This window comes from Diorhabda sublineata, chromosome 4 (assembly GCF_026230105.1).
Source record: "Diorhabda sublineata isolate icDioSubl1.1 chromosome 4, icDioSubl1.1, whole genome shotgun sequence".
NCBI lineage: Eukaryota > Metazoa > Arthropoda > Insecta > Coleoptera > Chrysomelidae > Diorhabda > Diorhabda sublineata.
In genome coordinates, this window is record NC_079477.1 from 24,090,160 (window position 1) to 24,113,059 (window position 22,900).

General features: G+C 33.3%; 2 protein-coding genes across 2 annotated transcripts in view; one reads left to right on the forward strand and one right to left on the reverse strand.

The window, feature by feature from the left end:
* Positions 1-22,900, reverse strand: part of LOC130443227 (uncharacterized) — a 73,708-nt gene that overhangs the window by 38,859 nt on the left and 11,949 nt on the right. Inside the window, exon 2 of the mRNA XM_056777755.1 lies at positions 12,566-12,623. Within this exon, the coding sequence (XP_056633733.1) occupies positions 12,566-12,623 (58 nt within the window). The remainder of the gene's footprint in view (positions 1-12,565; positions 12,624-22,900) is intronic.
* LOC130443226 (uncharacterized) lies at positions 17,854-22,344 on the forward strand. Its single transcript, XM_056777753.1, has 2 exons — positions 17,854-18,130; positions 21,201-22,344. Exons 1-2 carry the CDS (start codon positions 18,052-18,054, stop codon positions 21,710-21,712), a joined length of 591 nt encoding a protein of 196 aa, XP_056633731.1. The 5' UTR covers positions 17,854-18,051; the 3' UTR covers positions 21,713-22,344.

A 22,900-nucleotide genomic window follows, 5' to 3' on the forward strand; every position in this document is an offset into this window, starting at 1 on the left:
CGTATCCGTATTACAAGAAATTGGTCCACGTCTAAGGCTGCTAACCAGAATAAACTGTTGCAGTATCTGGTGCATGTAACTAGAAGATCAGGAACAAAGAAACGATTAATCATAGAAGAGAAAGTAGAAGGCAAACGCTCAAAAGACAAATCTCCAACTAGATGGATAGACCAAACAACCTTGATACATATGATAATTCATCAGATAGGCAAGCATGGAGAAAACTGCTGAATCAAATATAAATGGTGTCACTTCATCGTTTGGAGGATAATGGAAAGAAAAGAGAGATGATATCACATGTTTAGCAAATGATTGGATGGATCTTTCTGAAGATATTTATTCTAAATGTTCGATAAAACTATCAGGTGCTTCAATACAGCAAAACTAATCATCTCATATCCATGATCTACGAAAGGAACAAGTACTTCATCTAAAACCATCAGATCACTCTTAAGTAAGTTACCAATTAGCAGTGGTGTACCTCAGGGTTCAGTTTTAGGTCTTCTTGTTTTGGTATTCATTAATGATGTATCATTTTCAGATATAAACGCCTGATTTTCTACCATGGCAAAGATCTCATAACTACTAAATCCTGGGCTCTGTGAAAACACTGGTAAAACTTCGATTTAATACTGTAAAAGAGTTTCACAACATCTAAAACCCTACAATGACTTAATATGATCTTCAAATTCGTTGCTTGGTCTGCATATTAACGATGACTTTCAATAGTCTGTACATAAGGACATTTTGGTGAAAAAAAAAATATCTCCTGCTTAATTCAGTTCTTGTACTTTTTAACAACTCGTTGTTCGAATCGCATCTTCGCTATGGTTAACCTTCCTGGGGGTCTTGTAGTTTGCATTTCTTCGAATCTATCTTCAGGTTTCAAAAAATAGCTATTCGCTACATTTGTGGTTTGAATTGCGAATTCTATTTTGAAAAATACAAAATTTTGACCCTTGCCCGCTCTATCTCGTTGTTCGAATCGCATCTTCGCTATGGTTAACCTTCCTGGGGGTCTTGTAGTTTGCATTTCTTCGAATCTATCTTCAGGTTTCAAAAAATAGCTATTCGCTACATTTGTGGTTTGAATTGCGAATTCTATTTTGAAAAATACAAAATTTTGACCCTTGCCCGCTCTATCTCGTTGTTCGAATCGCATCTTCGCTATGGTTAACCTTCCTGGGGGTCTTGTAGTTTGCAATTCTTCGAATCTACCTTCAGGTTTCAAAAAATAGCTATTCGCTACATTTGTGGTTTGAATTGCGAATTCTATTTTGAAAAATACAAAATTTTGACTCTTCCCGATCTATCTCGTTGTTCGAATCGCATCTTCGCTATGGTTAACCTTCCTGGGGGTCTTGTAGAAAAAAGAAAAAATTTGGATATTTATTTAACAATATCCACAGTTGAAAAGACCATCCCAAGGTATTTCTGTTTGAAAGACCTTAATATTCTGTAGCACAATTCTACAATCATTAATTGGCATAATTCATTATTTAGTATCATTATTTTTTCCGTAAAATCAAAGTAATATCAATGTGCTTTCGTCCGTTTTTCATTTACAAACCAATTAAAAGTTGAATAGTAAAAATAATATAACGGGCGTAATAGAATTTGTTCTGTACAACAATATGGAATTAGTAATTACTCGTAATAGATAAAGTAGATAGTAAAGCGGATTTCTGCATACGTTGCAGTTGTTATTTCCGGATTTGTTTATGTCGCTGACGTTGCGACAAAATCAGGGAAGATTCGAGACAACGGGAAATTGAATCAGCACTAGTTCTGATCCATATTAAATATAATAAGACAAAACCACATTAAATAATTCGTAAAGTGTTATATTAACTTTAAGACTAATTGTGAAATTTCTCTATGTACTCATAAACTAAATAATAATAATTTAACACCCTTAATGGGGGTTGCGCCGCAAACATCATATCTAGATCCTCTGGAACCGTTCCCATAGTTCATGTCTATACTTTGTCGGTTATTTCCCGCTACAACTCATCTTTTACTGTCAATTTATAACTTCTATTCTGCTTAAATCATCTTCTAACTCTTTTAACCACTTTGTTCGTGGACTATCGCGTCTTATTCTTCCTCCGGGATCCCATTGAATCATTTTGAATGCTTCAGATTTTGTTCCTTCTCTCTATATTGCTCCAACCACTTAAGTCTCTTAGCTTTGATTTTTTTTACAATATCTGAGATCGTCGATTAATTCTTGGTTCATTCTTATCTCCTCCTCCATTAACTTTTACTAGTTTTTCTTCATCATTTCTTGTTTCAGCTGCTGAATACATCATTACTGGTCTAATCATCGTTTTATATCATTTTTATTTCTATTTTTTATTTTTATTTGGTATTTTAATCATTTCATATTTTTTTTGTTTCAGCTTTTAATTTCCACGGTGAAATACCAAGGAGTAGGCAGATTGAGGCCTTGGAATCAACCAGGACAAAGGGGTGATTCGTTGCGTTCATTTGGTAGATTGAGACCACGGAATCGGATTACTTATTACAAATGAACAAATAACCACCCCGTCCTTACCCTTTTGTTTATAATGACTCCAAAACGGGAGCCGAAACGTCGAGAATTTTTAAAATACCAACGCGGTTCAACTAGTGAACCTTTTATTCATAATAAAACTTTTCTGCTCCCATAATTTCATACTCTCCAAGTTTCACTTTTCCCCCTTGATATTGCTTTCAAATCTCAGTATTTTTGTTATGTTTTCATTGAGTTTTGAACCCATTCGTTTTTTCTCTGTAACTATATCTTTTAATATTGTCTTCTTTTGGTTTTACTATATCATCAACATAACGATTATCTGTCCACTACTTGATATAAATTCTTTCTATGGATTTTCGTTATTACTCCTTCATTAATCACAAACTCATCAGATTCTCCTTTAGGTGTTAGTATGCTGACCCTTGTTTCGCTCGTAGTCATCTTGATCTTCCTAGTTTTGCATCTATATCTTGTTGAAAATCGTTGGAGAACAGCCATCACTAGTGAACATTTTCAGTGAATTTTTAAACATGGAAAAAATTGGTCATCATATAAGAGCTGAACTAGATTGTATTTTGGGCGAGACTGCTCCTTCGTTATCAAGAGTAAAATATTGGGTAGCAGAGTTTGAACGAGGTCGTACGACCTGCGAAGTCCAGCATCGCAGTGGTCGACCAAATAAGGTGATAACTCCTAAAATGATTAAGAAAATCCATGAAGCTGTACTTGATGATCGTCCACTGAAAGTGCGTGAGCTATTTAATGAAGTAGGCATTTTAAAAAATGCATATTTGGACATGAGAAAGCTGTGGGCAAGATGGATGCCTCGTTTGCTGACAATGGAACAAAAAAGAAGTCGTGAAGATGTTTCCATCGATTGTTTGGCAATGTTTCACAAGGCTAAAGCCAAATTTTTGCGCCGTTTCATAACCATGGATGAAACGTGAAAGGGAGAACCGGCACCGAAAAAGTCAAAGCAAAAACGGCCTCTTTAACTAAGAAGAAAATGTTGTTTTCTCAAGACAATGCACTAAAGCACACATCTATTATTAAAATGGCCAAAATTAATAAATAAAAGTTTGAATTTCTACCTCATGCACCCTATTCGCCAGATTTAGACTCCTCGGATTATTTTCTGTTCCCAGACTTGAAAAAACATCTGTATGGTCAAAGATTTTCCAACAATGAAGAAGTAATGTCGATAGTTAATAGCTATTTTAAAGAACTTGACAATTCTTATTATAAAATTATCATTTTCTTTGTTGGATCAGGTACTTTTGGAACCATTCTCATTTATGAAAACATTGAAAAATCAATTTTTTCCAAACATAAGTAGAGGTATAATCCTGTAGAACGATTAAGCCTGCTCTCTAGCTGGAAATTCTGGAATTCTTTTGCTCAAATCTTCTTCAGTTTAAACAGAAATTGTGCCTTCACTTTAACCACAGCAACAATTCTTTTCTCTTTATTGATATCTAAACTTACCAGGAAACATCAAAAGCTAGAGGAAACAAAAATCTTCAACAAGAAAAGTTACCAACAATTTATTTCTCACTATCTCAATGATGATGGATCTTTTTGATCTTTTACTCTCCATGGACAGTTTATTGAAATATTTTTCTATTCATACGCATTTGTAGATACTTCTGTGACTCAGAGCTGTATTTGACCTACATATTAGTCGCCAAATTATTTACGAATATACCGTTTTATCAAAGTATCCAGCTACTCCAGTAACAAATGTCCAAATACCCCTCTAAATCCTCTCAAACGGAACCGTTTCTATTGTGTATAACACCGGAAGTTCATAATATGTCCGCCTCGATCGTCATCATAAGCTTATACCCATCAGTGGTCCTTAATCGTTTGAAACATATACATCTGCTAACACGCGTGGATAAATACGTCGGAATAAGCCGTTTCCAAGTGGAGAGCACAGGACGGAAAACGGACTATTATTCTTTATTAGTAATTTCATAATATTGCGAGATTAAGCAGATGTTTTTTTTTGGGTAAACCAGGCAGTTACATTTAAAGAGAATAAAGGATGAAACGAAACAACATCCAGAATTTACAAAAAAAAAGCGCAATCGATACACCCGTCATCCAAGAAAATCTGGCGCAATTTGTAACACGATAGGCACACAGTCTATTCTACTTTATACTCCATCTGCCATTTACTACACGTACAATTTAGAAAGTTGGAAAACAGGGTCGGATCCAGGGGATTTTCAGTTTTGCAGGAACCTCAATTTCTTTTTGACTAATCCTTAAACAAGATGAAACTATAATTTTATCATGTTGAATTCTGGTCATTTTTTCAGTTAATAGACTTTTGAAAATCACACTTTTGTCTTGTGTGATCTCTCTCAAGTAGGTATTCAGCTCCTGACATTTTTCTTCTTTTCTTCTTTGTTGTTAAATATCTATTAGTCCAGTGAACAACGGTTTTTACCTCAGATTTTTATTAAGACGTATTTGCTTGAAATTTTAACAGTAGATAATGAATGTCTTGAAAAGCAATGACGGGGTGTATATACCACCCCAACTAGAAAGTGGTAATTTTTTTGTTAACCGTAAAAATCGATAGAAAGAAGCATTATAAGTATAAATTACTCTATGGTGTTTTTTCGAAAAATGAATACTTTTTGACTTATTCGTAATTGAAATTTTTGACAAATAACTTGAATTTTTTCGAAAAAACTTTAAGAAGGTTTATTATAGCTTCTAAAAAAATAAAAAGAATAATTTTTTTTGGTTATACACCTAATACAAACAGAGTTATGATTTATTAAAGGTGGAACTTATTTAGTCAACCGAAGATTATGGAAAATTGAAAATTGAATAAGAGCAAAACGGTCATTCTAGCGAAAAAAAGTATTGAATCTTTTTAAAAGAATTTTGAAAAACCATTCAAATGAGACTATATAAGATTTTGTAATACATAAAATAAGGGAGCTATGACGGAAATAAGGAAGAATAGCTTCATTTCATTTCTACCCTAGGTACTGTCACCCTAATTGAAATAAAATGTTATAAAGTTTCAAATCCCTTTAATTGAATACAAATATTAGGATCAAGAAGTTTGATTAGTTTAGAAAGTGCTTGATTCTGAAAAAAATTATGGTTTCAATGGACAAAGCATTTTTTAATTTTTTCAAAAATTACTTAAAAAATTTGATAAAAAAACGTTAAAACGGCTATAAAACAAAAAGTTTTTAGGTTTTATTTAATTTTTTTTTCAATTATAACCCTTCAAAGCTCAAAGTAGCGTGTGACTGGTACTTTTTGGAACCCTTTGAACGCTTCCCTTTTAAAAATAAAGATTTCAATTTATTCCAAATCTATTAGATTATAAATTTTTCTACAAAATGGTTAGCTCAAAAATAAGTTTTTTTTTATTTCGGAGCAGATAAATTTTTGAGGATACGTTTATATAGGTTAAAATACAAATATTAAGGGTTGAAAGACATAAATAGTATTCTAAAACATCATGCGATTTTTATTTTAATAGTACAAATGTTTTCTAAATACTTTAGCTTTTACTTTATTGAATTTTGACAACAAGGGATGGTTTTTACCCCTTACAATAATTTCCACATATTGGCATAGGGTAGATTTCAAAGTGAAGAGTAAATAAAAATTCCATACCATATTTTTACCGCTGTTCACTGGACTATATGGTATCTATTTTTCTCCATTTCCTTTTCTTTTTCATAATATCTAAATAAATAAACGATTTTTGACGATTTTAATCTGTTGTACTTTCGGAAAGTACAAAATAATTTTGTAAAAATACCGGCTTTAGGAATATTAGCCATAACGTTTATTTTCACGATCTATTCGATTTGATTCAATTGTGTATGATTGAAGATGTGTATCAATCACGAATCACGAAAGATTTAGAGCTCAAATTGTATTCAAAAACTAATCCAAATCCGATTCTGATAATCGGTATTCTCCAAAATTCGACACTCTTCTGTCAACGTGCTTGTGGTATCGTTGTAGCACGTAGTCAGGATTTCAGTCGAGTTAGTTTACACACATTCGAATACGTCGATAACATGCCATTGTTCATTTGTCATTTCTAATCGCAATCACTAACAGCATGCGTCATGTGCTATTCGTTAACAGCTATATACACAAACGTACTTTGAAATAAATAAACTTTTCTATTACAATCCTGTCTTTCCTCAAGTTTTTTGCGTGTTTGGCAACAATGTCGGATAGAATTTAAGCTAACAGTCTCCGAATGTGAAGTTTGCAATCTTTCACAAAGAGGATGCTTCAGACAGTAGCACCTGTTTTTCTTTTTTAGAAGGAAACGATATCGATATAGATGTTTTCACACTTAATTGATAAACACGAAAGGATATGTTACAGCAGGGAATAAATAAACACTATATACCGGGTGTGTACAAGAAACACGTGAAAATTACTTTCAAAATTTCAACTCCTCTACTAGAGAGAGTATTTTGAAATATAAAATAAGCAGATTTTTTTTAAATTTCCCCAATTAAGTGACACTTTATCGAATTCTTCAACAAATTAGTCTATTTCTTTATGATGGGGGAGAGTGGTAACCTTTTTATGAACTCTGTAAGTCCGTGTCTGTTTAACCTAATTTTATAAACTTAATTTTGTTTAAAAATAAGCACGAAAAGTTCAAGTAACTCTTTTACTTTTACTAACACTTTAAAAATAAACGAAATTAAAATGAAAATAGCGAATAAACCGTATGTAAACGGCAAGAATGTGTTTTCAAACTTCTATTAGGCTGGTTCGCCCAAGCGGAAACAAAAAATTTATTTTTTATGTAAACAGATCTAACAGTGAATTACTTAGATAACTAACTACGTAATTAGTGATTCCCTAGGAGTTCAAAATGTCGTCCATCTTATGAAATCACTCGCTGAGTGGTCCGGGTGATCAAGTAAATAAACTTCCACGTTCTATCCACCTATAACGGTAAATTTGATCTAAAAAATGCCGAATATATATGGAATTTTAACTAATTGTTTCATTCAAGATCTCGCACTAACAATGTTATCGATTTGCTGCGTTGTTTTTGCGTGCAAGCTGCAATTCTAGTGAGAAATCTAGTTACTTTTGGTTTAACAACCAACCTGTCCATGACTCAAAAAGCAAGACAGCAGCAGACATAATTATTGACAGCGATCTATTAATCACTTCTTTTGCTTAATTCACTTAATTTGAGGTTAATAATTCATTAAAATTTACTAATGGAATATTTGTTAGTGGCAGTCGTGATGCAATGGCAAGTTAATTCATCTATGCATTATTTTGACCCAATATTACATGGAATTTCTTGAACGTTGTCTTGTCAAGCGGCCTTAAGGGTATGTCAAGAAGTGGTAATTCCTTTATTAAAAAGTCTAAATACCTAGTCTGTTTGAAAATTTTTATATATAAAGAGTTTTCCAATAAGAGGTGTTATTTTGAACAGCCCGCTATTTCGGTAAATGTCACTTTTGAAGCTGTCATTTTTTGACATTTGACAAGTAGAAACTACACCATTAAAGAAAATGGAACGATACACGCTTCAACAACGCAATGAAATTATTAAAATTCGCTATAAAAATGGTGAAAGTTTGGCAGAGACGGTTCGTAAAACTAAAACATTTTTGGGTCGACGTGAAGCACCTTCTCGGACCGCAATACAGAAATTGGTGGAAAACTTTGAGCTGTTGGGACAAGTTAGTGATGTTAAGAATAAAACCTGTGCACGTCGCTCAAGAACAACTGAGAATATTGCTGCTGTAGCCCAAAGTGTTGAAGAAAACCCAGGTTTTGTCCATTACTCGTCGTTCTTTGGAATTAGCCATTCCACAAACGTCATTACACCGTATTTTGCATAAAGACTTGGGTCTTAAGGCCTATAAAGTTCAGTTAACATAAGAACTCAAGCCGGCCGATCATCAACAACGTCGTGTCTTTGCTGATTGGGTCCTTGAAATGCATGAAAATGATCCAGAATTTCATCGAAAAATCATCTTAACTGATGAGGACCATTTCCACCTTAGTGGTTACGTCAATAAACAAAATTGTCGAATCTGGGGCTCGGAAAATCCAAGAGTTATTGTTGAAAATCCTCTCCATCCTCAACGCGTGACTGTTTGGTGCGGTTTATGGTCTGGCGGTGTCATTGAACCTTACTTTTTCGAAAATGAGGCTGGAGCAAAAGTTACGGTGAATGGATTGCGCTATCGAGAGATGATTAATGATTTTTTATGGCCGGAATTGGATGGTATTGATTTGGACAACGTTTAGTTTCAACAAGACGGCGCTACGTGCCACACAAGCAACGAAACCATCGATCTTTTACGGGAAAAATGTCCGGACCGTGTTATCTCTCGAAGAGATGATCACAATTGGCCACCGAGATCTTGTGATTTAACACGTTGCGATTTTTTCCTTTGGGGCCACGTGAAAGATAAGGTCTACGCCAAAAGTCCAGCATCGATTCAAGACCTCAAAGATGGAATTCATGAGGCTATCGAGGACATAGGGCAGCCGCTTTGCAATTTGGTTACGGAAAATTTCATGAAAAGGATATGGTCCTGTAAACGCAGTCGTGGCGGCCATTTGGCTGATGTTGTGTTCTATTATTAACGGCATACCTTCCTCTTTATAATGAAATAAACATCCGATCATTTATCTCAAAAAATGGCATTTTTCTTTGAATATCAAAATAACACCTCTTATTGGAAAACCCCTTATATTGCAAAAATGTCTACTTATGATAATATTTTTATTTAACCTATATTTATATTTCTTTTTGAACTATTCATGATTTGTTGTGCTACTAAAAGCCATTTCTAGTTAGAGGTCGTGTTTTAAATGCTAACAAATGTAACATGGGACGGCAAAACCCAAATAAACGACCAGGATATATGCTGAGCCATTAATATTCAAGCGAACGTGTTTGACATAAAATATATTCGGTTGCGACTAAAACGAATACCGAACGTATTAGCAAATGAGTTCAATAAAAATCACGGAAAATAAAAACCGTTCGGGAATTAACTAAAAATAGTTTCCTCAAAGTAATCCTGGTGAACAAACCTTTTGTACATAGAAAAAAATAATTATTGCAATCAACATTGCAATTGACGTGTATGATGAAGCATCAACTAATTTTAGTGTCATTGTGAGATACTTTATAACTCAATATTGGCCTCCCCGCTCACCGGACCTTAATAAATGTGATTATTTTCTTTGGGGGGTATTAAAGGAGTTATTTATTCCAATAAATTCCCAAGAAGAATTGTTGAATCAACTAACAGACAAATGCACTACCGGCAATGATAATTGTTCATTTATTAAAGGAAAAAATAACAATTTAAGTACTTGAAAACTGAATTTCAAGTACAATGTACGAGGTCTGGCTATTAAATAACGTCTAGAGTCTAAAGACTCGATTTGAGTCGATGGAAGCGGGAAACCAGAGCTCCTAAAGGCTCTCGCCAAAGAAGACTTCCAGCACTGCTAGGATCAATGGAAAAAACGTATGGAAAGGTGTGTGGCGAGGGGAAGGGAGTATATTGAAGGGGTGCATTTGAATGGAGAATAATTTTTATAATAAAACCCTTGTTATTTAATAGCCATACCTCGTATAAGCAGCTTTTTTGTATCAATTAATTCCTCTCACTTATCATTATTTAATGCCCTTCACAGACACAGTCCAAATTAGGTATGGGTGGCAAATACATTTATTTTTCTTTCAATTTTTGGTCCTACAATTCATCAGGGATGCAGATCGTCATAATTAGGGCCTCCGCTCGGTTCTCATGCAGTACAACCTGTATAGTATGGTCTGGATCAAGGTTTAGTTTTTTCGAAAAACTGAAGGCTTGCAAGTTGTCCCAGTAAAGGAGGGCGAAAAAATCCCTAATTGAAAATATATCCATTCCTAATAATTTCCCTGAAGTCTTCAATAAGTTTACGCTTAGGACACTCGATTTTAGTGTTTATATCTCTTTAATTTTTTTTCATACAAAAAAATTGTAGCAAATTATAGGCACTATAACTCGGCGAAACCATATTTCCAAAAAAAATTCACGACCATATATATTTCGAAATATTATCAAAATTTGGAAATTTATTCATAAGCATAGTAAAAATAACCGAATCAACATGATATTTTGATGGAAATATGGAGGAAATAAATGAGTTGGTGTTATCAAATTTTGAAAATTCAAAAAGGCGATGGCAAAGAAATTGTAGTTCAATAAACAATACCAAAAAATTTCCAGTTAACATTATAATAGACCTTCAAAAAATATAAATTTTGGAATAGATACCAACGAGAATGACTCAAGTTTCCAATACCTTAACACGTTCACTGCCAAGAAAATTTTCACAATGTTATTCGATCGTATTATATGACAAAATTCTTAATAATCACACGCAAATTAGATGAGTTCCAGAATGTAAAATAATCATACAATAAGGAAAAAATTGAACGATTGAACAAACTTTAACTATATGAGAACTTGGTTACGTGAAGACTGGTCATCAGACTTAGAGATCAAGTGCAGGATAGAAAAAGCAAGAAGCTCATTCGTGAAAATCAAAGACGTATTTACGAACGTTGACTTTGACCTCAACCTCAGAATAAGACTACGTATATGGTAGTTTTCCAATAGCTTTCATATTTGGAGCTTGATTTTCGTGCAATTGATATTCTTCTTCAAGATCTTTGAAGTTGTTGTTGAGCACTGCTACTCAGCAGCAGCAATATCTCCCATATTTCCTAACTATCATCGGTACAACAATGTGATTCATCTTATATTGCATAATTCTCTCAATTTTTCCTCCCAAAGATACTACAGCTTTTTGTGCAGCTTGTACATCTTTAGCAGTCACTTCCACTTTTCTTCGAGCTTTTTCGTCCTCTTCAATAGCGGCTTCTACTTCTTCTTGTTTCTACGTTCCCAACGGCATCCAAATTACTATTGATTGACTACTATTAATTTTTTTTTTTTTGAATTTTACTAATCTTTTTTTCTTTTTTTCTTCCTGAGCCCTCAATTCTCTATCTTCCTATTGTCTTAAAAGTTTTTCTGGGCATTATTAAGGTGATATCAGACGGTTCATTTTTTCTTCATTTCTGTCTTTCATTCAGCATCTTTCATGAAGAATGAAACGTCTAGGCATTAAATGAATCAAAAGTGAAAATGAATTTATTAATGAACCAATCCAGCGATGTTGGATTTCGGCATTCGGCATCAATCACTCGCACTCCGAATGAACGAATAATAAAACGTTCATTCTTTTGCCATTTTGTGTGTGTCTTGTGAGCGTGGAATGAAAACAGAGAGAATATTCACTTGAGTGATCATTCATCCGAATAAACCGAAAAACCGTCTGATATCACCTTTAATGGTCAAAAATTACTGCCTTGGTGATAGTTAGAGTGATATTTCTGAACCTTTCTTTAATCGGCTTTGTCCGAATTAAATCTAGAGAAAGAAATATTTCTGGTTCCATGGTTGTAAACTGAAAATTAACACCATGAACAGATTGGAGGCATTTGAGATGTGGATCTACCGAAGAGTTCCAAGGTCGACAAGAAAAACTAACGAAAAATTCTGAGGAAACTAGGTACATAAAGGGAATCGCTGGGGATTGGGCGGAAAATGTATGTCGTGGCTCCACAATATAAAAAATTCGACAGGGATAAGAGCTGCATGAGAATTAATTCATACAACCAGAGACAGGATAGGATGGTCAGAAGTGGTTGGAAATATCCATTAATGGATAACAAGAGAAGAAGAAAAGAAGAAGATCATTGAAAATACAAATTTATACACAAAGTTATTATTATTGAAAGTTATTTATAGAATCCGGAAAAATGGTTGTGGGGACCAATATTCATGTGGAAATTTTGAAATTTAGAAATCTCATTTAAAAATTATTCCATATTTTAGGATAAGTTGAAGAATTTGCGCTACCTTACTGTTTATTGCGTTACCTTTTTTTCTATTGAAATTTCGATAAAAAATGGATTATCATGGTTCTTACCTCGATCTGAGCATTTAGGAACGCAGTCCTTAACAGTTGATCCTTCGCTTATATATTTCTGAAACAAAAGAAATGCTCTAGTAGCTTTATAAGTTAAAATAGAAAGAGAATTTTATATACAACACTTTAAACTTCAAAAGAGGTGTAAAAGTAATTTACTTGCTACGTAATTTTGATGACAGAAAAAAATTTTATTAACTATTTAAATACAATTAAATTCTTATTGTAGAATTTTCTGTTATTTTGAATTTTCGAACTAACCAGGACGAACAAGATAGCTGTGTCGGAAATTACTATTAATAATGCTCATATATACTCTAGTTTGAGCGAAATTTAACACGTTCACTGCCATGTAGGTCGACATATGTGTACTCATTTGAATAACATCGTGTAGCTTCAACCAGAGCGTATAATTTTGGAAAATTAAATGTTTATGCATTGTCAGTCTCATAGAAAATTTCAATGATAATGCAGTTTTTATGGAAAGAAAAAAACCTGATAAAACTTTGATAACTTGGAACTCTGTTTTACAAAAAAGAATCTCACGTATTATTTCCAAATTCGTGAAAATTGGTAATGTTTTACACCGTTTTTTACAAAATTTTGGAAAAAATGATCTCCTTTTAACTCCGTACACTTTTCCCAGTGATATTTAATAAGTTCGATACACTTTTTATAATAAAAATCGTCAAGTTCCATTAACTGCTGACATCACATCTTCATTGTTGGAAAAATTTTGACCACCAAGTCATTTATTTAACTTTGATGATCCTAGGGAGCTAGATCTGACAAATAGGGTGCATGAGGTACCAATTCAAACACCAATTCAGTGATTTTGACCACTGCGATAACGAATGTGGGAGCTGGGGAATTGTCTTGATGAAAAACACTTTCTTCTTAGCCAGATGCAGTCGTTTTTGCTTGGTTTCTTCGCTCAAGCGTTGCAAAACTAATACTCGCCGTTGATAGTTTTTCCTTTATCAAGAAAGTCAATGAAAATTATTCCACGTACATCCCGAAAAACCGACGCTATACCATTCTTGCAGATGGAACGGTCTTTGTCTTCTTTGGAGCCGCTTCTCTCTTTTCAGTTTATTGTTTTGATTATTCTTTTGTTTTGATGAACCCAGGTTTCATCGATGGTTATAAAACGATGAAAAAACTCGGCTTTATTTCTGCCATTGCCAAACCGATGGAAACATCTTCACGATGCTGTTTTCTTTCTTTCTTCTTTTGTTTGGAAACAATTTTTGTTAATTTTGGGGGTTTTCTAGTCCATCCACATCTTCCGAGATTTCCATAGGAGCATTTTCGTTTTGGTTTTGGACCCTAGATACTCTTAGAACGATCACGAGCTTATGCATCCTTCACCAGAAGTGAATTTGTGAATTGGCGAATACATGGCAAGCAGGAATTCATCCGTAAATTGATAGTCCCATCAAATATTCTGATAGATATATTTTTTATTACAGAGAAAGTAGAATTACTTTTCATCGTGTGTGTGGGTGTGTATGACAAATAAAATGGCTTTGAACCAAGTCCATCATCCACAGAAACTTTTTATCGTTCAAATGCAAGTTGTTTCAAATTCATTAACTTACCAAGGACACTGCGATGATCAAAACAACTCTAAACAAATGTCCAAATTCATTAAATAAATGTACACGTTGAACGCTAGTTATAGACAACCCTGTGAGTCAAAGAATTATAAAGAATTTTTTGTTGTTTTTGATGGAAATTGAATAGTCTGCTTTGTTGCAGAAATGAGGAGGTTTTTCAATCTCTTCTTGCAAGCGGAATAATTTCGAGCAACTATTAGGATATTTCGCGGTTCAATATCGTTGTTTTGAGGAAGATTTCGACTTGGAGTGACCCCTACAAGATTAGAAGAATACTAGTAACGACTGGTTTATAAGAGACCGTGTAGAAGAGTCAAAGAATTAGAAAGAAACTGATTAAGTAAAGATCATTGTTGTTTATGGTTGGAAGCTTGAATTGTCAGGCCTCGGTGGCAGGATTTTGAAGTTTACAAGCTACTGAAATCTACCGTAGTTTTGTGAAAAATTTTACTCGAAAATCGGCTTCCACAGCATCGCTTTTCCTTGTTTGTCATAGACAATTAGACAACTGCAAACAGATTTTATTATTATGAATTAATAGAAGATTTCTACATCTGTTTATCCCCAACATTAAATTACATTTATTTCCAAGTATTGCGAAGGTTTTTCCAAGTTATTGCAAGATTTATTTTGATTGTAAGATTAACCTCAAATCAGATTTTCGTATTCTCTACATTAATCCTTCTAAGTAGCTCTATAATATAAATATTCATTCTGGTGGATTATTTTTAATACTGTATAAACTTCTGTGACAGTTTTTCATAAGAGTTTCTACATTGTTTCTATGCTCCAGCGCACAAATTCGCATTTTTCTACTAAACTGAAACTACTCATTTGCTTTTTTTTCTATCTATACTATGTCGCACATGTAATTTCAATTAGGATTTTATCAATTTGTGTTTTTGGTACACGCAATGGACATAAATACGAAACATACAAGTTTGCCTGGAAAACAACTATGGAAACTCTGACTCAGATTAAATCTGGGTAACTTCTATTATCAACATGTTCTGTTGCGGTTTAGTCTCCAAGTTATGAACCAAAATATTATATTTTAAGTTCAGTGGCGTATCAATTATGTTTTAAAGCTACAAATATAAAATTAATCCCGAAAAATAAGAAAAATTTACTAAATAAGAAATACTGGATGTTAGGACATTGTATAGATTTTTTCTAAATATGACTTTTTGTCCGATTCTACGGCTGCTTTGCTGCCTTCTTCATCCAGGCTTGGAACCGACCATGACTGAGCTACTTAATCCACCTAATAGTTAACAAAAGTGGAGTTCTGAGCTCTGGAACATGTGAATGGAAAGAAAGAATGGAAAACAGTAGACTTGTTAAGAACACAACCCAGAAGACAAAATACCACCTAAACGATTGCTCGGATGCTGAGCTTATTGGTAACATCAGGCAGTAGCCTACTAATATATTCAACCATGTTAGAAAGAGAAGAAGAAGACTTTTTTCTCTAAAAATCATGAAAAACATGTTCATTGTCTTAAGTAATAAAACTTGAAATAAACCTTTGATTCTGGACATACCTAAGCAGTCGCTTTTTTCATTATTCGACACTGTATTGTTTCCAAAGAGCCTCAATACATTTAAGTAGTTGGTACAAAACGAATAGTGCATTGGGTATCTGGATATCTTGTCTATGCACGTCCCAAAACGTGTTCCCGTCACTATTATAGTATATGTGTTTGAAATGAACGTGCCACGAAATCAGGAACAACGTACCAATCTGAAATTTGTCGTTAAAATGAAAAAGAATCCGACTGAGTGCTATAAATTGTTGCAAGAGGCCTATGGGGACAATTCTCTATCTCGTGCGCGTGTTTTTGATTGGTGTAAGCGCTTAAGTGAGGGCCGAGAGAGCACTGAAGATGACCAACCCCTAGGTCGCCCTGTGACTGTTTCAACTCCGGAAACAGTGATCAAAATGAACCAAATTGGCGTGCAGATTGTCGAATGTACATCCGGATGATTGCCGAGGCTGTAAACGCCAATAATGAAACGGTTACAAAAATTTTAGACCAGGAATTACACATGACAAAAGCTGGTACCAAAAAATCTGACTCCGGACCAAAAACTCTTGCGTCAACGGGTCTGCTCAGATAACCTGGAAAGGTTAGAAAAAAATCTGCTTTGAAATGGACCCGAATTGAGTCGAAGGAAACGGTAAAGCAAAAAACTGCAGAGGTTTTAAAGGCACTCACCTAAGAAGGCTTCCAGCACAGCAAAGCTCGACTTAAACTTATGATACTTATCATAGCCTTACCTTTCAAGTGATAATATACACACTATACTTTAAATACATTGTCTAAATCATATTATAATTATCTAATGACGTATAAATACAAGAAACGTCATTACATAGTATCTATGAGCGATTCAAACTGACTAAAAGCAGTCAGAATCAGTTTAAACTTGATAATAGGAATCCAAACGTTCCAAACAACTTTCTAGTGAAACATTTAATCTTTTTTATCCTTTTTTAGTTAATATTGCAGCAATTGGCACGGCACTGAGTTTTCTTTCATTACATTAGATGTTATTAGAGAAAATACATTCTTAATGTAGCAACATATATGAAAGATAGAGTAGAAGTTGAATATTATCAAATAAATGTAATTTTATTTGTGTTTTTAAAACTACTAACCAATGAAAACCATTTATTTTTCCTTGAAAATGGTGAATTTGTAGTATATATCGCAACTTACTTTGCAAACCAGGGTTGTAAAGTTGTTTAATGGAATTAAATTCGTTGAGTTGGTATCATTGACATTCGTTTTTTTCTTATAGAAAAACCTTATGTTTATTTGCAGTTTAATTGCGGTTATATTACATTTTTACGGTTCCAAGAACTGTAAACGCGGTAATAAAATATTCGTATTCCACCATCAATTTCATTTCTCTTTTTCTATAATCCATTCCACCGAAAGTCATTAAATTCCACCAATTTTGTTTTTATTCACATTCCTCACACACAATTAAGAAATAATAGTAACAATTTTGTATTTAGTTCTGAGATGTGGCAGCACTGATGTGAATATGTCAAATCTGACATTGCCATCATGACATTTGACACTTTTAATGGTGAACGTATTTAGAACGTGTTGTCATACGAATGATATTTGAATTGTTACCAACGTAGATGGGTTAAATTTGATTCGTATACCAGCATTTATTTACCAGAATGGTCAGGGAAACCAATCGCAGAAGACGAATCATTCTTTACCATGACAATACATAGTTCAAACAAAAACGTTTTCAAACAGTCAAAACATCGAATTAATGGGTCATCCGTCGTACAGTCCTTGTTTTGTACACAATGATTTCTTCTTATTCCCGGAGATCAAAAATAAATTCAGGTCAACGTTATTTTACACCTGAAGAAGTGGTTTATGCGTTCAAATCACAGTTTTCAAAGGTAAACTCAATCAAAATCAAGCCATATGTTGTTGACAGTTGTCATCTATTTCTCGATCGTAAATCGATTTTGACGAAATATTTCAATCGAGAAAATTTTAAAAAATTCATTAATAAACTAAATTATCTCTTACAAAATAATTCATGTTTCTGTAACTAGTTTCCGCGACGAGTTTTTCGTGTTTCCTAACCTCAAAGTTTATCGCATAAAAGCTTATTTTGAAGAAGATCGCTGGGAAGTGTATAGATTTAAGACGAACCTCGTACATTAGAAAGCCCGTTTGAAAATAAGCCGTTTCCATCTGTATATAAGAAACAAATTTAAAAATAATAACGGGATTCGTAGTATTTTCAAAAATAGTTACTTCATATCCTAGGTCAAATATCTAATTATATCTACAAGTTCAAAACATTCTTGAACTAAATTTCACTAAAATGAGTCGCTTATATTTTTGTTTTTGTACTTTGTTCTCTATTTTGAATGGAGTTTTATGTGATGAAAAACCCAAAAATTGTAAGTAAAATATTTTTTTATTAAACATGAATAAAATAACTATAAGAATTGTATCAATAGATTTTATATTGTGATATTACGAATGTTATATGACGCAATTTTTCAAAAATTTCCAAAACTTACTTCATTTTAAGTATTCAAACTCAAGTAATCGATATTCTATTTAATCAACAAAAGTATGAGAAAATTCCATGCCCATTCCAATTTTATATATCTACATGCCTAAAATATTCTTCAGAAAAAATAATCATCGATATTAAACAACTATATTTGATATTGAAAGTGCTTTTGACTCGATTGAATTGATAAAGTTATAATATCCTTCAAAAATCTAGTTTAACATGTTTTAAACATGTTTTTGATCAATGCGTCCTACCAGTATTAACTTATGGCTCAAAAATAATGATATTTACACAAAAAATGGTAATTAAGATAAGAAAACCCAACTAGCCATTAACAGGTCCATGTTAGGGACTGACATTACGAGATAAAATCCGAAACTGCGTGCATGAAGAAAAGTTATGGATGCAATTGCATTTAAAATGGAACTGAGCTCGCTATGTTGCCAGATTGCTAGACAAAAGATGGACGAAAAGAATACTAGAATGGCGTCCTAGGAATGCACATCCTTTACATAAAAAAACCTTCACAAAACGTAACAAACCTCATTACATCCATACATTTTCCAAAACAACAAATCTGATATTTATTTATTGAACAATATTTCTTCAACTTTGGTATTGATGTCAACCACTTTATCCACGCTGCTAGCATCTATGAAACACAAATAAATTATAATTTGGTTGTTTGCAGTAGTTTATTAAAAATATTTCTAATTGCAATTATGAAAAATTCAAAGACGATTACAATTAGTTATTCGTCTCCTCTTGGAAACATCTTTGAGTTTCTAAGAAGGCCAGTTCGGAAGAATCAACTGTGGAATGTGTGGCGTCAGCATCTTTCCTTCGGAACCTATGGTGGGAGACGACTTAATTCATGTCTTAAAACGAAGAGCCCTCACGATTTTCACAAACCACCGAACAACAACTTTACGTTTGATCTTTCATTTGGGTACCATTTCACACTGGAAACGAAACTGCACATCTCCATGTCAAAGAAGCTTTTAACAATATTTGAGAAATCATAATTCAGCTTGCTTAGAATCGACTTTATCCAATATTCTTAGCACAACAGTAAGACTGCAGTTCACAAAATCCATTCGTCTATTTCGAATTAGTCATAGTAAACACTTCATACTGTCATAACTATTATGCTGCTCTAGTTGCGAAGCAGACAAAACTGCTCTACAGAAATTGAGGAATTTTTAGAGTTTTATGGATACATCTTCGGTGAAACCTCTTAGGTGTCCACTATATACCTCGGTATTGATAGCAGAAAAGCCCTTCATGGAACCCGAACCCTTCTGAAATATTAACTAGGAAAAAGCACTGGAAAACAAGGTATATAGGACTCCTACAGGGGACGAGACATGCAAATACTCTCCTGGGAAAATATAACCAAGTTCTGCTGAATGTATCAGACTAAGTAAGCATACGAATACTAACAGGAATTCTATAGGGGCAACAAATACCTGAAGACGCTAGACCTAGAAGGTAATGCGGCGTGCAGATTTTGTTGCACGGAGGACGAAACCTCTATCCACATTGTCTCGAAGGAACTCCAAAGCACTACACTTGGATTCGTGTGAAATAGAATTAAATTAAAGCCATACCACAATATGAGATCCCAAATCCATACATACTTTGATAGCTCGACCATCTGGAACCTGGAGCCTTAAGCTCACCAGGCACAAAACAAGACTTTTCGCTCGAATCAACCAGATTTTCTATTGTCCTGGAACAGGCATGGAATCTGACAACGCTCATAAGCTAATCTCGGTATTGAAAGGAACCAATATTATGGGAATATTTTCAAACTGATCATTTAACTTTTATTAAAAATCATAGGTTCAATTCCATCAATATCATTTCTGTTCAAATATAAAATACTTACTACCCATCAATTTGTGTTTTTAAATAAAAAATGCACAAATGATGATTATTCTCAATCATTAATAATGTGTACTCTAGCCTAAACAATCATCAATCTACTGCAACAACTTTTTGTGATTTTTCTAAGGCTTTCGATTGATTACTACCAAAAAAAATAAAGAACCAAACCAGAAAATCATTTACCTGTACACCTACGAGAATTTATTCTTAAATCTCGTTATCTAGCACGTTAATGTTGAATTACCTTCTTATAAGGTTAATTATTCACTTGAACGTATGTGATAAACAAAAAAATTCGTGATACAGGATGTTTAAGGAATATTGAGAAACAACTATTATTAAAATTATGATGAAAAATGAAGAAGAACTCATCAAGATCCTACCGCAAGGACAGTGATGAAACAGGAATCAACGAAGCTTCAAATACCAAATCTTGATGATTGCATACAACGCCATCTCCGGAACTGTTTACTTGGTCAGTTAATAAAACATCCGATCGTGTCTGTTTTGGAAAATCTGTTATGAAAACTTTGAACCGAATCCAGGAAGTAACTAACGGAAAGACAACGCGGAAATCAAATCATCAAGATTCTACAGCAAGGACAGTGGTGAAACCGGAATCAACGAAGCTTCAAATACCAAATCTTGATGATTGCCTCTTGCATGGTTCAAGTTATACCTTACAAACAGAAGTCAGCTTGTAAATTTTGATACAACGATGTCTTCTTGCAAACCACTAAAATGTGGAGTGCCCCAAGGCTCAGTACTAGGCCCTATTTTGTTTCTTTTGTTTATAAACGACAACGACGACACTAGTTTCTATTTAGTCGGACTTCTTAAAAAGATTAAAAATTCTGACTCTCCTTCTGACTAAGGGCTCAATATTTTACAATGCAAAAAAATGCATAATCACTTGCCAATTGAAATCAAATCGATATCATCTTTGATAATTTTATAATTTTCTTTATTTAGTTTTTACAAGCTTTTGTGTAGAAAATTTTCACAATAAAACATTTCTCTCTTTCTCATATAACTTATATTTCTTTTATCTGTTGCAGCGACATTTCATTTTACTGCCACTCGTGAAGGCACATGCGTCAAAGTCTACTATTCCGAAGACAGTTTCTATAAAATCTACTGCTTCGAACAAATCAACAATACCACCTCTTTAGGACTCACCACGGACAGAAATGATACGTTAATTTACAAAGGATATGGTGAAACTTCGGAATGTTTCGAAATCCAAAGATCTAGTAACCACACGTTAACATGCTTGAAATTGCTATCTGAAAATTGTAACGAATACAAAATGAATAGCACTTTTAAATCTCTCGACGAGATAGATCAAATAATGTGTAATAAAACTGACACGAAAACTTATTTGGGTATTGAGTATCAAAATTTGAACGTGATCTTTCGATGCGTGTTATTTTCGAACGGTGTACCAGATGGAGAACCGCACGCGAGATTCTGCTACAACCGCCCTACTATAGAACAAAAACTCAAATTGAAAAAATCTAATAATTTTTTAAGTAATTTAATGAAGATGTTCCAAAAAGAACAAAACTAAAATCTACTGTAGTTAAAAGTAAAAATAATAAACTTCATTCATATCTATGTAAGTTCGAAATAGTTTGTGATCGTTCGGAGCAATATGTGCGTTCCAACAAGCAATGAAATGGATGTAATGTCTGTGGACCATTCCAACAAGTTCTGAATCAACTTCGCACGATTTTTTAATCGTCAGAAAAGTAATTTGTTTATGGTGCAGTTCAAAAACATCTCAGAATGGCGCTAGTATAGACAAAAAGTAATGGTAGATGAATTCAAGTAAACCGAGCTAAAAACATAACCTAAAAAAGTTATTATGAGAATGTGTACCAATAGTATTTATTTTTAATTCGTTTTTGGCACTTTCTTTGAAAATTTACCCTCATGTTAATGTGGCGCCACCCTTATTTAACGCATTTCGACACTTTTCATATATACAGATTGTTCTTCTATTTACCCTCCATAGTTAAATATAATATAATTATTCTAATTCGTGTAGGTTTTTTTTTCTTAGAAATAGACAAATCGTAAATCAATTACGAATCTATTCACGATTTATCAATCTATAAATTGATTTTAGGATTTTTCGTTGAAACAATTGTATTATAGTCTGTTTTTATGAATGAGAGAATAATAAAATGATAAAGCATTCGTAATCTATATCTTCTATTAGACAAATGTGATATATTTTTGAGAAATGTCATTAAACTGACTTAAAAAAGGCAAATTTTTGCTGAAATTTCACTAAAATGACAAAAAACATAAAACAAAACTGGAATGTCATGGAACTCATGAAATTGAATTTATTTATTGGTGAAATTTCATTAAAATCACTTAAAAATACTTAAAAAATTATATCTGTGGGACAAACTGTCTCTATGAAAGTATAAAAGAAAAAAACATGAGAAATGTTAATGAATTGAAGAGAATGAAGTAATTTCACTGAATAAACATTAAAATCAATTTGATTTTAAACCGAAATCTAAAGATAAGACAAACTGTATCTATAAAAGCTAAAAATATAGAAAAATGACGTGGGACTGATGGAAATAAGCTCATTTTAGGTGAAATATTACTGAAAGAATAGGAATTACATTCAAATCAAATGGATTTTTAACAGGAATCAAAAGATGGGACATACTGTATCTATAAATGATAAAAATATAGAAAAATGATGCGTAAATGAGATCATTTTTGATGGAATTTT